The 18,411-nt window shown below is 43.2% G+C and overlaps 1 protein-coding gene across 3 annotated transcripts in view; it reads left to right on the top strand.

The window, feature by feature from the left end:
* PDIA5 (protein disulfide isomerase family A member 5) overlaps positions 1-18,411 on the top strand; it is a 101,976-nt gene that overhangs the window by 18,929 nt on the left and 64,636 nt on the right. For all 3 annotated transcript variants that reach the window (XR_003991504.1, XM_030487015.1, XM_030487016.1), the window contains exons 4-7: positions 10,385-10,468; positions 11,212-11,257; positions 16,349-16,441; positions 17,956-18,016. Coding sequence is in view for 2 of the 3 variants with exons in the window: in XM_030487015.1 (XP_030342875.1) it covers positions 10,385-10,468; positions 11,212-11,257; positions 16,349-16,441; positions 17,956-18,016 (284 nt within the window). In the remaining variant the exon portion in view is untranslated. The remainder of the gene's footprint in view (positions 1-10,384; positions 10,469-11,211; positions 11,258-16,348; positions 16,442-17,955; positions 18,017-18,411) is intronic.

Raw genomic sequence — 18,411 nt, 5'->3', positions numbered from 1 at the left:
AGCAGAGCTCCCCAGAGTGCCTGAGCTTACAAAATGTAGGACTGGGAAGTGCCAGGTACCTGCCTTCCTTGTGCAGTTAGGCTCACTGGAGTTCAGTGCCATCCTGGAGCAGGGCCATGCAACACACCCAGGGATGTCTCTGTGTGCAGAGACATCATTCTTGAGAGATTTCAGTCGATTTGAACAGGCAAATAGATGCCTCCTTCTAGAGATGAAGGGGCAGCACAAAAATTGCTTGTGGCGTTGAAATGATCACTGTTTGTTCCTATGGGCTGAGATAGCATATGTGGCTCTGTACACAATTAGGTGTGGAGCTGTTTAATTTGTGAATAGAAGATCCACAAACAATGTGACAAAAATACGTTTTATTCTAGACTTTCCATGTTTTAATTAGGAATTCCTTGCTCAGGCATTTGATGTTGAATGAATGGTGGTGTGAGAGACCACAGAATATTGAATTAATCATGCCTGGTAAGGTGCATGGTATCAGGAACAGAGCACAAAGTGTAGATTGGTAAATCCTGAGTTTGCGACTCATGTCTGGGGACACACCATGTTAATAGGAGCTGAGAGTCTCAGCTAATGTTCCTGGCTCTGAGTGATTTGCTTCTTGTTACTTTGGGCTGTTAAAAAAGGTGTATCTGTTTTCCAGACAACTGGGTAAATATTGCCTGATTCATTAATCAGTATTTACAAAGAGTTTGGAGAACTTTGAAAGGAGAAATGCTACAGCAGTGCGAGAGATGCTTCGAAGAATAATAATTTTAATGTTATCTTCTAGCTGCCTTGAGTAGGTTTTGTGGTAGATAATGGAGTGGCCAAAGACTACTGTTATTAGGAAGAGTATAACTAGTTTGGGTGAAGTGGAAAGAAAGTAAAATGGCTTTGCTAAAATGTGTTTGGCAGGTTCTAAAATGGATTGTGGTCATGTGCAGCTTTGAGGAGGTAGAAGGCAGAAGAGGTTGAAAGTAGTTCTTTCCATCATGAATGTGATTTAGTGAACTCTCCAGGGTTTTCCTGTTGCTGAATTGTCCCGAGTTTTTTACTGACTATAACTCCTGCCCAGTTGTGGATTGGTATTTTCAAAACCTCACCCATTTCTTTGGCTCTGGGTAATTATTTTCTGTTCAAATTTGCATGGTTCCCTTTACTACTGTAGGTCCCAAACATAAACAAAGCTGTGTGATTTCCATCTGCTGTCATAGCGCATGTGCTTGGCTTTAGCACATCAGACTGCTAGGAAGAGGAAATACCATCTGGTTAAAATGTCTCACTAATTTTTGGTTGGTTTTAATTCCACGTTTTCAGCTTTTGTGTGTCATTCTTGTAGTCCCTTTCATGTGTCCTGTGTGTCATTCTTGTCTTCATCCCCAATAATTACTTGTTATTGTTGCAATCCCATGACACTTAGCATAAACGTAAGCCCATAATTTGGCTGATAAAGCAGTACTTTCGGGGCTGTGTATCTAAACATGTGCTGGTTCGTGAGAGCCAAATCTAATGAGTAGTTGTATTTTCTGGGATTTCCCCCAATTTCCGTGTTTATCTGCCTTTTAGATGAAATCTTCCTTCGCAAATTTCTGATTTCCCAATGCCTTGATACAGAAAAGCTTTACACACAGTCGTAAATTAATTTAATACTTTGAAATAGCAGGGAGGAATTTCAGAAATAAGGCTGCTGGCATTAAGTGTCATTTTGGTCTTTAGTTTTTACCTCATTCCTATAAAGCCGATCAGAAGTAGGATTTATTTAAAAGAGTAAGTCTACTCATCTTCCTTCCTTGAAGTTGAATTTTAAGGCTGATGAAAAGCTTTGAAATCACAAATAAAAATGACCAGATCTAATGGAGAGAGGAAAAAGGAAGGAAGGAGTGATGCTCTTGCACTGATGTGACCCCTTCCATCCAAGTAGATTTGCAGCGTCTGGGATTTCTGCCTTTTTCTGCAGTTGCCTCGAAGGCAAAGGGCAGTGGCAGGTCAGGGGTGAATGGCACACACATCACCCTGGGTGCAGCCTGGGGAAGGTGGCAGGGGCTCTTCTGGTGGCTGGTCCAGGGAAGGTAATGTGTCCATTGAGAACAGTTTGCAGGTGTAGTTATACTGCCAACGTGGTCCTTGCATGGATGCGATTTGTATGGGCAAACAGTGCATTTGCAGCATAGATTTTCAATGCCTTCCTCCTGTCTCTGTGGTAACCTGTCTGTGTGGTTAATGCTAATTCACATTAAAGCCCTTTTATTTTCCTGTCTGAGTGACCATGCAGGAAGTGCTATGTCAGTCTGAAAAAAAATTCCTTTTTTAAGTAAGCTCTCAGTTCTTAACATAAACCCATTTAGTCTGGTGTATTGCATTAATTCAGAAATGCAGTGTTTAACTAAAGTCCACTGTAGTGCCTAGGTGTATGAGCCTGGGTTCACGTCTGTTTCATCCTAACCATGTGTATTCCATGTGTTTTGCCTAGAATTGCTCATTAGCTGTGAATCTTCAACGCTGCTGCTTTTCAGACTAAAATGAAGAGTAAGCAAGTTAAGATTTAGTGTAAAGTTACCTTTATTTACCTGAATTCAGTATTTCATTTAAAATGTCTTCTAGTTGGTTGATGAGAAGCTGAACATAAGCCGGCAGCGTGCACTCGCAGCCCAGAAACGAACCGTATCCTGGGCTGCATGAAAAGCAGCGTGACCAGCAGGTCAAGGGAGGTGATCCTGCCCCTCTACTCTGCTCTTGTGAGACCTCACTTGGAGTATTGTGTACAGTTCTGGGGCTCTTACGTAACATAAGTACATGGACCTGATGCACTGAATCCAGAGGAGAATCACGAAGATGACTGGGGGCTGGAGCACTTCTCTTACAGAGACAAGCTGAGAGAGCTGGGCTTGTTCAGCCTGGGGAAGAAAAGGCTCTGGGGAGACCTCAGAGCAGCCTTCCAGTACCTACAAGGTAGCTACTTCCAGGGCCTACAAGAAATCTGGAGAGGGACTTTTTATAGGGATAGCACAAGGGGAAATGGCTTTAAACTGAAAGAAGGCAGGTTTAGATTAGATATTAGGAAAAAAAATTTACTGTGAGGGTGATGAGGCCCTGGCACAGGTTGCCCAGAGAAGTTTTGGCTGCCCCATCCCTGGCAGTGTTCAGGGCCAGGCTGGACAGGGTTTTGAGCAACCTGGTCTAGTGGAAGGTGTCCCTGCCCATGGCAGGGGGTTGGAACTGGATGATCTTAAAGAACCCTTCCAACTCAAGCCATTCTATGTTTCTATGATCCTCTCCAGGCCCATAGTACATCTAAAGGTCAGAAAACGGGCTCCAAGAGAATAGTACAAAGTGCTGCAGCATCTGTGTGCCTGTGAGTGATACATTCAAAACCTGCTTTTGCAGGGATATTATATTAGTGTGAGCTCAAAGACAGAGTGGTAGTCTTCTTGTATCCCAGGTTAGGACAGTGTTCCCCCACGCCAGGTTGTATGAGTTGGAGGAGGTCCAGATGAGTCTGAGGAAAGCTACTGCTTTGCAAAGAGAGTTCTAGTGTTCAGTGTTTCTAGAAGTTCCTGCAAAGTCTTTGGTAGCTCCTGTGAATGTATTCAACTTATTTCTGTGCAGGCATGTGGGCTGCCAAGTGCTTCTTACTAATTTATATTTCCGTGGAAAGTACTGTTCATTATAACTTCTTGTCTTCCTGCAGAGCTGGAGCTTGCACTTTCTCCGTTAATTGTTTTTGCTTGACAATACCTGTTACCTTTTTGTCTTGGTTTTCTGTCTGCTCCTTGGCTTGCTCTTGATTGCAGTGAGGGTTAATCTCATGGGTTTTAATTTTCGGAAAATACTTATTTTTAATCGCATTCCTATACATTCCTGGCCTCTCTAATTGACTAATGGGCACAGGGAGTCATTTGTATTTTGCAACGAGTGGTGCTGGGTCCCTGCAGCACATGGATTATTCTGTTTGCATTCCTGGCACGTTCCAGGGGAGCGTTTGGAGCAGAAGGCTGTGATTGCCTTGTGGGTCATAGGGAGGCTTTTTGCTGCATTCTAGGGGGGAAAATCACACCCTAAATTCAGATGAGACTCTGCCCTCTCAGTCTGCTAATCCTAATCTTTAATTATTTCCAGCAGCACACTTTCTGATGCTCCTCTATCCCTTAAAAGATTCAAGCTTTTAATCTGCCTCATTGTTAGAGCAGCTCATTTGTTGTCTGCTGTGGAAACCTGTTGCTATTGTTGCTTCTTCTATAATTTCCATCGGGAACCTATAACAGTGGCAAAATGTTGCTTTGTTCTCAAAGACGAATCTTGTGTTTTAAGCTTCCCATGCTGCGTCCATCTCTCCTGGGTCCTGTTCCTATTTTGGTGTCTGCAGGTTCTTAAACCTCACTTAGGAGCATAGTATTGAATCGACTGTCTACACAGAGAGCTGTGCATGGGCTTTCTGTCTGAGTAGATGTAAGCCATTACCATCCCATGGCTGCTTAGCACAGCTCTTTGGAGAAGTGCTCTTGCAAGCTAGGCTGATGCTTTGAGAAGTGATTTTTATTTATTTATTTTAATTTTATTTTAGCTCTGTCTCAAGAGAGTGATACTGAAATGTCTGGGATCGTTAGGGAATACAAGGAGCCTTACAAATGTGACATACTGTCAGAAGCAGAAGTTGTGGCAGCTGCCACCCTGGGCTGGGAGGGAGGAGTGAGGACAGTGGGGAGGCAATGCTCTAGGTCTGAGAGGAGGAGAGTTTTGCAGGAGTTGGTCTGGTTTTGTTTGGTCAGCAAAGCACACAAACTGCTGTAGCGTAAATGGATCACACAGTCCTTGTTGGAGGGTGGGATTGATGACTGCAAGGAACGTAGTCAAAATCCCGTGTTATCTCCAACAATGGCTAATGAATTGCATTTTGGTTTTTGGAACCTTGTAGGAGCATATCTAGCTACAACTGAGTGTTAATGACTTCCTCTTTCAGATTAGTTTTGCAAGTGCAAGTGTGGTTTTTATTTTTACATGGCTTGAGGAAATTTCTGGCATTGACACCCCTTTTGCTGCTTTTTTGGGTCACAGGCTCTATTAGTTGTTTGGCAGGATCTCAGCCCCATGCTTTCTCAGGATGTTCATCAGTCTGTCGTCTGGAGAGGGTATGCTGTGGAAGGTAGCCAGTGGGTATTGCAGAGGCTGCACATTGCGCTGGGAAATCCTGTTTGATAATTCACTTCTGAGGACTGGTCTGAAATTGCAGTTGTATTTCCCTGAAGTTGTAAGTGGAGTTGTTCTCTGTACGATGGTTTTCACCATAATGTAAAAGAACAAAAGCAATTAAGCAACAGAGACAGTAATGAGAGCGCATGCTGGTAACAAGATGGTAGCTTTGACTGGTACCTTCCGAAGGGTTTTCCAGTGTTGGGGGGGCTTGCTTTGTAGGCAGCCCTGTTTCTCCTCTGCCATACCGCCCTGCTCTCAGAGCCTGTTCCTCCTTCTTACATGCATAGTCTTGTCTCTTCCAGCTGTTGGGACAGCGACAGTGTTTGTACAGCCACTGATACAACAGAGTCTCCACTGTGTTGGGTCTACAGGTGCAGCTGTGATAAAAGGAACTGCTGAAGCATAATTCATGTGCATTGTTGAGCCCTTTTTCAGATCTACAGATAGAAGAGATAAGATCTGTTTACAGATTGTGAGGTCTGTGGTTCACGTGTGGTTACATGATATGCCGATGAGAGGAGTGAGGTTGTTCTTGTGCGAGCAGATTTACTGTCCTGGTTACTTATGTTTTCTTAAACCAGCTGTCAGTTTTTTTACTAATTCTCTTGTGCCTGGGAACACTGTAGGTATGGATAAAAAAGAAGGCTGGGTCCAGTCTGCATTAGAAAGTGTTAGTAGATGCCAGCACCATGGCATTGAAGTGGTGTGGCCGCACAGTACATGCACATGCTGCTGTTATGTTGGCAACTGGAGGCATGAACTTTTTTTGGATGGCATTTTTGTCATATCCTAAGAGGGGATTTGACAGTCATTCCAGATCCTCCCTCCCCAGAGGCTGGTGTGGTTGTGAGGCTGTTTTCTCTTCTTGATGAGAAGCCAATGGGCAGCATTATGTGATAAGGGAAATAATTAAGGAGCTGCAGAAGATCTTATTTGTGCTCATGAGAGAGGATGGTGCTGAGAATGTTTGGTCTTACTCTGCTGCCTTCAGGACCTGCCAGGACAATATTTGAATTTGGGGGATGGGAGGATGCTTTGCACTGCCACCTCCATTTCTTACTCAGGATCCATCCAGCTTGGACTTGTTTTTAGAAACCAGTGTGGACTTCCTGCAGCCAGGCTGCTGTATCTTGTGTTCCTCCTGTCTAGCTGTGTTGCTCCTGCCACTGGGGACTGCCATCAGTATCTCTCACTGCTTCACCATCCTTATGACCACGAGCTCCCGGGTCTGTGGGCAGCCCTGCAGAGGCAGAGCATCCTGCGCTGCTCCTGAGGAATGCTTGTGGCATGTCCCCTTTAGGTGCTGGCTTCACTGGTGGTGAGCCAAAGGAGGTCAAATCTCCTTCACAAGCCCCTCACCCTCCTGCCCTGGTAGCAGCTGGCTGCTTGTGCAAAGTGATTATTCATGCATGCTAATGCTGACAAGGGACCCCAGAGGTTTACAGAGAGTGCTCTCGTTAGGCTTCCTGCCAGCTCTGTTGTAACCCCAAACAACAGAAGTGTCTCCCAGTAGAGGAGATGGGGATGTGTATGGAAAGGGGTGAAGTATTCCTGTGATGAATGCTGTCTTTATTGTTACTTAGACTTCTTGCTTAGTTAGGTTAATTTCGATCTTTCATTTTATCGCTCCTTTTACCAAGCTGCCATATGTCTTTGCCTCTCCAGCAAAGGAGTGTTTTGGAGCCCCAGTTTGGTTTCATGGGAAGGGGGAGGGAGCATGGGGAACATGCCATGCCATCGTGCCACTGAAGGTTTGACCTTATTACCACATGGACAGCTGTGGTTAGGTTGTTGGTGATATTGCATATAGGTTGCTATTTTGGATGATTTTCCACAGGGCTGCAGCTGGATGGTTTGTATGCCTGCAGGTAAAGCAGGGGTCCCTTCAGCAGTAGCACAGCAGAGACCTGCAAGGGTTCAAATTGCTTTGGTCAGAAATGGCATCAGGCAGCCAAGGATGGCTGCTGGGGGACATTACTGGCCTCATCCTGAGACCACCTGGTGCCTTGTCTGGAGTGTCTTGGACTGGGTGGTAGAGTGCTGATTTTGGGGGTGGTTTCTGGCTTTTTAGGTTTAGGGTTGGGTTTTTTTCCCCTTCCCCCCCCTTTTTTCTTTAGTCTTTATAACAAACACACTGCCTCTTCAAGTGGTATAATCAAATTGCAAGAACTGGAGTCCTAATTACCCTCTCCCATGTGAGAGTTGAGGAGCTCATCTTCAGAGAGGCTGTTGGCTGAGATCCAAAAGAGACAAATCTCAGCACAGAGACTCCATCTGTGTTGATATTTACTCTTATTAAGGATAATGGTCATTACCAAGTGATATCAGAGCAGGTTGCTCTTTGCAGGTTATTTTTGTCTGGCTGTAAGTGAAAGAAGAAGGAAAAGCGGAATAGGTTTATCTCTGCCATTTCTGTACGTCTCCTTTTCTGCTTTTTCTGAAGAATTGTTAGTATAGCAACTGAGCTGGTGGGTCTGGCATGCGCGAAAATCTGCACTGATGCATGAAAAAATTACTGATACATATTTAGACACTTCTTATTCTGGGAATTTGCTCCTGTTCAATCCCTTGCATCAGTGCAGATAGCTTGCATAAACAGACTAAACTCCCCATGCAGCGGTGCAGAGAATATGCCCACTAAATGTTAAGAGACATACTGGAGCAAACTGCTGCCTTGTTTCCTGTGATAATGGATGTGCATTCAGGCAGCTACATGGAGCAGTCCTGAAAGCAGGGCAGGCTTAGATCCTGTTTCCGTCCAATGAAACAGATGTTCTTATTTTCTTTTTTTTTTTTTTAATAGAAACTAATGCAAACAGAAAATAAATTGGTAGGAGTTGGAGTAGTAGGAGTTGCTAGTTGCTTGCTCACAGGTACATCTCATCAGTAATGTTTTGTAGCCTTTTTCTGCTATAAACCTGGCAGAACTTTTCTAAGATGAGTATCTGGATCTCTAAATGACACATACGGAAAAATTACACTTTTATTTTTCTTCACATGGTTTGAAGTTTCACCAGATTGGTGGTAGAACTGGCCAGAAAACTGTCTTCATACTCATTGTGGTCCTCTGCAGAACAATTGTGTGCGCATCTTGGGGTTTGACAGACCCCTGTTGCTGGAGGTAGGTTTCAGCATTACACTCGTTCATGTCAACCACCCAACATTTGTCTTGGCAAGGCTGAGATGGCCACAGATACATGAGTATCCTGGGAACGTTCTGGAGCATCTAGAAGAACATTAACAAATGTTGACCGTGGTACGGTCTGACTTCAGTTAGCTGTCTGTCAGTCAGCTCCAGCAGGGCCACAAGAGCTTCTCTGTGCCTCTAGATCTGTCTGGAGTGAGATGGGAGGGTGATCCGAAACTGGTACCTCCTCCTGAGATGTCCTGATCTTTGAGTCGCTTAGGTGTAGCCCATGGGACCATTGGAAGGTGAGGGAACACAGGATATATCCTACCCATGGGTTTGATGTTGCTGCAGATTTCCTGTGCTGGCTCCACACTGCAAACCAGCTTTTCAGCAAAACTCCAAATCCAGGCTATTTGTTTTGTAATCTAGTTTTGTTACAAGGAGACATGTTCATGCTACTCAATGAACAGATGACATCTTTTAGCTCCACCTTCCACTGCAATCTGGGGAAAAGAAAGATGAAGCAGACAACAGGAAAATAACTGTCTTCTCAGGCTCAGATCTCCAGTCTTCTGGAGAAGCCGAAGAAGTGTTTGCAGGTTACAGTGACTAGCTTTGGCTATGAGCTGAGAATGCAGAACTGACATGAATTCAGTAAGACTCTGCAGATAAACATGCTTCTATACAATTGGGGTTACAGGTGATCCTTTCTGGTGAGGTAGGTGCATGTTTTGTTAGTTCCTTAAAATGCTTGTTTACATCTTCAGCATAATACTCTGATTTTGATGCATGTGTCGATAGCACGCTCCTCCTCATTTCTGTCTACAGTAAGCATTTGGGAAGTTTCCACAAAGGCATGCTCTCATCTGCAGCACACTGCGAATTTACCGTTATTGTTCCTCACATTTGCAGAAAGGCAGCTGGAGAACATTGGGACTATTAGCACCATTGCTGGCAGCAGCACTTAATTTGGTGGGGCTCTTGCAACCATTGCATTGTGGTTTCTCTAATGTGTCTCTAATCAGTTTAAACTTGATGGGTTTTCAGTGTTTTCATTTTCTAAATTGATTTATCTGCGTACAAGGTACAAGTTGTCCTCTGCTGGGAACAAGTTTTCAAGCTTTTTAATCTTGCTGTTTGTCAATGCAAAGAATAGTCTTGTCAATGTGAATCATCCTCTTTTCTTTGTAGTTGTACTGTTTCACTCATTTTTCCAGGTCTTTGACTGACTTCATATTTACTTCATCTTGAAGTGTCCTTATAGCTTCATTTCTGCATTGTCTAGGACAGCAGTTAGGCCATGAGGACCCTTTACCTGCCCACCTAAGCAAAAGTTTACGCGGTTTTCTCCTGTGACCCTTCTCTCTTCTTCAACTCAGGCTAATCAGGTGCTGGAAGCAATTCACTCTCGTTCATTTTGAAAACCGCCGTCAGCAGGTCTGTCTGCTGTTACATGCGTCCTTGTTGAGGAGCTGTGGCAGCTGGTCTTTATGTCCACTGGCCAGGCGTGGCTCCAGGACACATCCTCATACCTAGTGTAAATGGAGTTGCTGGGCTTGGGACTCCAAAATTTGAGCTGGTATTTGTTTTTTGCAGGAGGACCTTTTTAAGGCTAGCCACTTGTGATCTGGGCTTCAAGATACCATGAAGGTGTTTCTTTTTGGTTCCGAGTTCCTTTCTGCCAATGTAAAAGCTGACCTGCTCTTTCGCTTTGAATCTTTTCACAAACAGTGCTCTTTGACCACCATCCTAACAGTATGTTAATCTCATGGACAGAAGGTCTGCTGAGGTACTCAGACATGCTAGAATGGGATACTTTTCTGCTTGTTGAGGCCTGGCTTTGAAATGTGGTTTTAACACGGTTCATTGTGTCCTGACCAAGCAAAAAGAGAAATTAAATTGGTTAATGCAGCTTTCCACAGTGCTTGTCCCACAAACTTAGCTGAACAGCTTCCAATTACTGTTAGTTGCAACTAATTGCTGATAAGGAAGCACAGCAATAAGTGTTTGCAACTGAATGCATTTGATTTCCTTTCTTGTAACCGTTTTTCTTCCAATATGTGTTTTTTGCAGTGATACTGAAAGCCGAAAATTATGCAAGAAGATGAAAGTAGATCCTAATTCAAAGGAGAAAGGAGTGGAATTACTCCATTATAAGTGAGTGCTGGGCTGGGATTTGTAATTCCTAATTGCCAATGCCCGTGTTAGGACCATTCAATATACTACATAGCAGCTCCATACTGCTATAGCATGAAGACTTGTTGTTTTTCATCCTTTGACATGAGAAATTGATTGCCGTTTCTTCAGTTTGCGGGCATGTGTTGTGACAGAAGTTGAGATAAATTTATTCTGCTGTTGAATAGAGTACACTAAAAGCATGAGTGCGGCCTGGAAGACATGTCCAATGGACTAAAACTACCCAGTGCACAAGGCTGATGCGTGAGATTTGAGCTGTCTTACCTTCTCTGTCACATGCCTGCTAGCATGTGCCTTGGGCACATCGCTCCACCTGTCTGTACTTGCTTTTCTGACTTGAGATAGTACTTCATAAACTAAGTGGAGAAAGGCAAGAACAGCAAGAGGTTTTCTTCCTGGAAGTAATAGAAGTGGGAGTACTGTTAAGTGTAAGAGACACCGAGTGGCTGCATCTCCATCTCCAAAGATCATGCTTTAGTAAATATTCTTGTCAAAGTGTCAGGGAGGAAATTATTTCCTAGAAACCTGCTTGCTTTACACTCCGTTTTGCACTCTCTTTTTCCCCACTGAAATTACTGTTCTGTAAATTTTACTTAGTTCTGTGGCTTTAGCAGGAAAATGTTATTCTGGTTAGTGAGGAGTGAGAGCAGCTTTCCGGCAACGTTACTGTAAATTAACACTATTCCCCGCTGCTTGTTCAACAGGGACGGTGCATTTCATACTGAATATAACAGAGCGGCCACACTGAAGGTAAATTTAAATATTTGATTATTGTTATTTCTTTTCTGCTAGATATGAGGGAGACATTTGTGGAGTAAAATCAGGTGTTGGTACATGCTGAAGGCATGAAAGGGAAGGGGTTAATCTTCATAAACAGCTGTCGGAATGACCTGAAGGTTTTTGTGTGTGTACGTGTCTGCCAACCACAGATTGGTTAAAAAGACTGAACCAATGTTGAACAGTAATGTAAATTGTGAGTTAATGTGCAGGCTGGTAACAAATAGGGATTTTCTTGCTTTGATTACAAGGTGCTGTTAATAGCAGTATAACTAAAAGTATTAGCTGATACTGCATTTTGATAAGGAGTTCTGTGAGGTTTTTTGAAGAGAGCTGAGTGGTCTTATAAGATTATGAAACCACAGTTCCTATAGAAGTGGCTTGAGTGCAGCAGGGATAAAACAACCTTCCTTCTGCAAACCTTGACAGAGCAACAGAAAGCAATGTTCTGTGAGGGCAGCGGAAGGAAGAAGACATGAAACATAAAACGAGTTTGTAATCCTGAGGACTGTAGAAATGGTGGACTGAAAGCACAGTAAACAGGCTGAAATTGTGCAGCCTTCCTCTGCGAAGCCCTGGTGAAGCCCTGGGACTATCCTCACCTGAGGCTGCAACCCTGCGATGGCTTGGCTTCCAGAAACTGCTCTGTCCAGCTCTGATGCCCAGTTCCCATTTCTTTTCCTCCTCTAGCAAACCTGGGCCCTGCTTCGTCTTTGGTCTTGTGGAGGCTTGTTGACACTGCTCCAGACTGACGTTATTACATTTACTTCCCCTTTCGGGCTTGTTCAGAGGTTTCGCTTGGGGTGCAGGAAAGCCTGTGTGAGATGCTGAACCTCAGTCTGTCAGAGTGGCTGCCCCTAAGCGCACTTGCTCCTTTTACAGCCAGAGTTGTGAGATACCTGGGGGTGGGCAGGAGGGGAGGCTGTCTTGGAAGCACGCCCTGGCTTGAATCACCCATTCAGCCTGCACTTGGGGTCATCATGCAGGATTTGCTTGTGGTGGGAGAGTAGGACTGTGTATCTTCTCATCTCCTGCGGTAGAAATCTTGCCTGCAAGAGCAATGTTAGATACTCAGCCTAGTCAGCAGGTGCCTGAAGCTTCTTCAGTATTTAGTGAGGAAAGGTACCCAGTAAATTCTTTTCCCTCTTGATGGATGGTGGAGCGAGGGAGACTTGTTAGTTGCCTAAATTTGGGTGGTTTAAACAATGCATGACACATCTTTCCTGCCCTCTATAAAGTGCTGCAACCAGGAATTGGTGCTGTGACTCCTCCTTATAGATGGGATCAATGGGAAAGCACCTGCAGAGTCCTAGGGAGTGTTGACCAGAGAGGCAACCATAGCACAACAGGAATCATACCATTTATTCCTTCAGTTGCTGTTTCGTGATGAGCACTTCCCTCTTCTCTTTTGCCTTGCCTGCTGGGGAGAAGGAAGCAGCACCCAGTGGAAAGGGCTGCAGGATTCCAGGGCAGGTGGAAGGAGGGTTTTGAAGTTCCCTTGCTCTAGGAGCTCTAGTCTTCCTTAATATAACTGCCCCTGTGAAACCTGGTGCTAATGATTTATAGGTTGTACAGTGCTGGGCAGTGGTCAAATAACTCAGTGGAGTGCTTACTTCTGCTGCTCACAGCTGCCTGAATGTTTCTGTATTTGTCTCTCTAACCACTTCTTCTCCCTGTTTTCTTCTGTTGAGGCAGTGACCTTTTTTTTTCTCTCTCAGCTGTGGTTGTCAAGCATCTCCCAGTACATTACAAACAGCAAGCAGCAGAGCAACACAATTACGTAGGATATCATTCATTTTACGGACAGGTGGACATACTGAAGAACAGGGAGATTAAAGGATTTGTTTCACATCATTCAGCAAGCTTGTGGCAATAAAACTTGGATCTTCTTTCCAGGCATACAGTAGACATATTAATATATGTATGACATTTTGGAGGATGATGGACACAGCTCTGGAAAACTATAAAAGGATTCTTCTGAAGTAATCGGCAATTTCATAGATGTGGCTGATCCAGCTGATAGTGTACTCTGGTTTTTACGGAAAGCTTTTCATTTCTTAAAGTAACTAAATCCTTATGTAATTAGTAGAGATGCCCTTGTGGGTTTACTGTGAGAAAAAAGAGGAATAAAGGATGGCTCAGTGTTCAAGGTGGGGGAAGTTAGCAGTCAGAACCTCTTGCTGCTGGGACCTGTGTTAAGATCAGAGCTGTTTGGGCTCTCTGGTAAAGGGAGGTGGACTCCAAGATAACAAAGTTTGATGATGCAAAATTATTAGGATTAATTAAATAAAAAGTATTTCCAACTCTTTGCAGAAGGGCTTAGGTTCTCACAATGCCAAGTGGCTTGTCAGTATGAAAGGAGGAGCTTGTGGAGTAATGAACATGAGAGGGAAGGAAAGGACACAGCTCCAACTATGCTAGAGTAATGCAGACTATTGTAATGAGTTTTGAATTACCATTCTGCAGGGTTGGCTCTGTGCTTACCAGTATTTAAAAGTCAAATTATTAGGAAAGGAACAGAGAATGGAAGAGGAAATGTTATTCCACCATCTAAGTCCCTGTGTTCCTTCATTTTGTGTCTTGTATGTAATTCTGGTTGTGCAATCAAGTGAAAAGTGTGAAAGTACTGCACAAGGGCATTGACTGTGGTCAGAGACACAGATGGCCTGCATATTTACATGAAGATTCTTGGGTTTGGAAAAAAGGACAATTTGAGGAGATTATAACTGTGTGTAGCCTGAAAAAGGGAATGGTTACCTATTTTTTTCTCCAAACTTGGGTACAAACACTGGCATTTTGGGATGGCTTTTTTGAAACAAGTAACTGTAGTGCTTAAAAAAAAAAAAAAAAAAAAAGGTTGCAAAACTCATAGCTACATGTTGTGAAAGCCAAGAATTTAGGAGTCTTAAAACCAGTTTTAGATAGTCATAAAGGATAGATCCATTGATAGTTAGCAAGCACAGAGGTCCAAATACAACAGCTGGTGCAGAGTCCATAAACTTAATTGCTTTTTGCCAGAAATTGAGAGCATGTATCAGCGTATGCTATATAAAAATGGTACTAGTATAATTTTTCCATAAGTGTCTGTTGAAGCTGCTGTTGAAGACTGAAGCTTAGATCAGTCTTTGATCTTAACTGATATGTCTATTCATATGTTGCGTTAGCCACACCATGTCCTAATCCTTGATAGTGCTATAAGGCCAGTATCCAGGCTGTGTGAAGCCTTTTCTGGAGGATAATGTACAGGGAGAGTTTTACTCTCCTAAAATGGAGAAAACACTCATTAAAGTACAAATCTGCTCAGTGCTAGCAAGGGGAATAGACTAATCCAGTAAATTGGTACTGCTCTGAACACTGAATCCTTTTCAAGTTTGCTGTTGTGAGGAGTGTGTGTGTGAAATTAAGGCAAATATTTTTACTAGTATCTCTACTTCAAAGAATTAAAAAATACAGGGAATATCTCTCTCTCTATATATATATATACAGGAAATGCCTGTATATGTATATAGAGTTACATTTATATTTTTTCCCCCCAAGTTCAAACCTAGGTCCATATGTTATAGCCAGCTATTATGCTGTTAAAATTAGCTTGCTTTTAGCAGCATAGGTTGGATGGAGCCATGTCCTGTATTCTGCTGAATCAATGTTTAATGTTCAAAGCTGTTGAAGAGGTTTGGGCAGCAGGTTACAGCCCTTCGTGGCTCTGTCAGTGCCATTGTGTCAAAGCAGGTCCAGACCATGTCATAGCAAGACAGGAGCATAGCTGATTCTTCAGCCTGGGGGTGGCTGAGGCCTGGGCCTTGCTCTGCTCTCTAACCCAGCATCTTGGGGACCACTGCCTTTCTGTGATTAGGAAGTGCGGTGGTTTGTTGGTGCTGGGGCAGGGGGAGCTACTTAAAGGCACATGGGAAATTCTCTTCACTGCATGGAGCAGTGAATGCAAGGCAGTGTACTGCCTGCTCTGCCAGAATACATTGCACTTCTGATTTTTTTTCTGTCTTGGCTCAGGGGGAGAGGCTGGATGAATTAAATCTCTTTAATCCCCCATCCACTAACCACCTCTGTTTCTACATGACTGAACTTGGCATGCAGGAGTTCTTGCAGTCATTAGCTGTTTAAAATGTTGACCCCTCTCTCATCCCCTCCAGTGTATGTTTGCGGTCTGTGCAGAGAGTGAGCAGAACTTGATGTAGCTTTCCTGAATGCAGAACATCTCCACTGTTTTATCCTCTTCTCTCCTTTCCCTATATATTATTTTCTTAATGCCTCTAGTTTTAGAGGTTTTTATAACTGTAACTCCATTGTAAATTACTTGATTTTAATTTTTTTCCTAGCTAGCTCCTTTGTCTGCTAATGCCGTGTTAAAACAGATTTCTTCTCCTTTAAGTGTTTGTAATCCCAACATTACTACCTCACCCCTTAGGTTTTCTTACTCTGTACATATGTAATATATGCTGTCTCTTGTGATAAGAGAAATCTCTTCAATATTAGTTGTGCAAGTAGACAGAAACATAAATACAATAAATGGATCCTGCCGTAAGCTCTGAATTCTCCTGAGCCTTGCAGTACCACCTGAGATGCAGGAAAATGAGTTGAGCTCCGCTATCTGTTGATAAGCTGCTGCGATGTTGTACCAGAGCAGCCCTACCAAAGGCAGGGAGGTGGCAGAAGTGTCTCTGAGACTGTTTCAGTGGCACGTGTCACCATATGGGCTGCTAACCTGCTCTTGAGAAGGAATACAAGCCCAGGCATTTGGATGGATATTCTTGGCGTGTGTTAGTATATACTCTGCTCTATACTTCCACACTGTTTTCCCCAGTTTTATGGTGGAAGTGGGAACTGGTAAGTTGGGATATCAGTTATGAGGAAGTTACACACCCATGTATCACTTGGTGCTGCAACTGGAGATTTGTGTTTGTTGGCACTAGAGCAGATGAGTATACGAGCAGAAAAGCAAAGGGACTAATTGGATGGGGTTTGCATGACAGCATGGATTTGAGATTGGATATCTCATAATTTCCATTCATTTTGCTTCAAAAGATTTTTTTCCCCTGTTTCTTACAGTCTATGGTGGCCTTTCTGAAGGATCCAGAAGGTGCTCCACTGTGGGAGGAGGATCCTGAAGCCAAAGATGTTGTACATGTTGACAGTGAAAAGGTACATTAGCTGGATAGATGTTCTATGTATGTTATAAATATATGGGATAAAGGAAATGTGGGGTTTTTATGTTAACTGTTAATGAAGCACCATTATTTCCTTTCTTTGGAAGAGAAATTTGAGGGACCCAAACTGTTTTGAGTGACTTTATTAAGTCTGTGGAGTGCTATAACTATAAAGTGTCCTGCTTCCTGCCTTCCTCTCCCCTACATGTGTTTGTGATATTAGTCTGCTAGCTGCATGGCAAGTATCAAAGCATTGTGTATGGTGTGGCAGAAGAGACCTGTTTGTCTCAGGCAAGTGTAGTAGCTTGCCAGATGCAGTCACTGCATGATGCAAGTAGGAGGTAAAATGCTGCTCTTACAACTGCAGGTTGTTGTTAAACCTTGGGTTTCCTCATGTGCCTGAGATTGACTCAGGAAGTCTGGAGCAGGATTCAGGAGCAGGATCCAGATCTTGAGAGATTTAACCTTGTACAGTAACTGTCCTCTTGGTGTCAAGTGGCAAAGCAGCAAATATGATGAAACTACCTTAAAAAGCCAGTGCCACCACAGAGTTACCCATCATATTCTCTCTAATATAATCAGCTAGGTCTTTTATATTAGTTTTCTAGTCTAGAGAATTTTAAAGCTTTAATTGATTGGACTCTAGCTGGTATTTTGTAAAGGGCTTTTCAATTTTCTTGGTTTCATTTTTAATATTAGAAACAGTTATTTTGACATTCAGTTTTTGTAGGAAGATTAATTTTTAATGTTCACCCTCTGTACTCTATTATAAGCCTTCCAAGGGTTGCAATCAATTTGAAAACTTCATCTGGTTTCTCTATCATGCTGCTACTGAAAAGTCTTTTCTTATGGCTTCTCATAGCTTCGACAAGGATTCATAGTGTGAAAACTGAATTTGTTTAGCTTATTATTGAGTCTGACTTTTTGAATTAGAGTATAGCTGTTTGGATGCATCAGGGAAGAAAAAGTTTCCAGTCAGAGTTTCTGCAGTGAGACTAAACCACACCATGCAACTTCCACATCTCAGCAGTGAAGATACTGATCTAGGATATTTAGCAGATACTCAAATCTATAATAACTTTTCACAAAATGATTGAGGTTGGAAGGGACCACTGGAGGTCATCTAGTCCAACCTCCTGCTCAAGCAGGGTCACCTAGAACACATTACTCAGGATTGTGTCCAGATGGCTCCTGAATATGTCCAGAGCAGGAGACTCCACAGTCTCTCTGGGCAACCTATTCCAATGCTCAGTCACCCTCACAGTAAAGAAGTTCTTCCTCATATTCAGATGGAACTTCCTGTGCTTTAGTTTATGCCCGTTGCCTCTCATCCTATCACCTGGTGCCACGGAGAAGAGCCTGGCGCCATCCGCTTAACATCTACCCTTCAGATACTCACACACATTGATAACATCCCTCTGAGCCTTCTCTAGTTCTTAAAGTTGTAACACAAGTAAGAGGTGTGCTTGGGTGCAGGTCTGATTTTATTTTCTTGGATTCATTCACTAGGAGTTGAGGAGGCTTCTGAAGAAAGAAGACAAACCCCTTCTAATGATGTTCTATGCCCCATGTAAGTAACCCAGCATGTCCTGTCATCTCTCCCTTCTCCACTGAGATGTCCAATTCTGACTAGAAGTGTCACCTGCGCTTCACTAATACCATCTTGTCCAACCTTTATCATTCAACTCATTGTGGTGTTCTGCCTATTTGTCCTCAGTTTTCCTCTAGTTGTCCATCGCTTGTAACCTAGTCTTGCCTCTTTCTCTTGTGATCGTAGAATCATAGAATATCATGACTCATGCTCATTGTTCTTTTAAGCAGCTGCTTTCTGTTATTTCTTTACCCTTTGTCCTTTCTAGATTTGTGTTGTATTAAGACAGAAACACTGTATGCTGAGTGCATAAATGTTCATACATCTGTCTGAGAGTGCCTAGCCCTCTGGCCTGTACGGAGCTGTAAGTGCAA

Source organism: Strigops habroptila, chromosome 5 (genome assembly GCF_004027225.2).
Source record: "Strigops habroptila isolate Jane chromosome 5, bStrHab1.2.pri, whole genome shotgun sequence".
NCBI lineage: Eukaryota > Metazoa > Chordata > Aves > Psittaciformes > Psittacidae > Strigops > Strigops habroptila.
The sequence above is the reverse complement of the archived record's forward strand: the minus strand, read 5'-3'. Positions and strand labels throughout refer to the sequence as shown.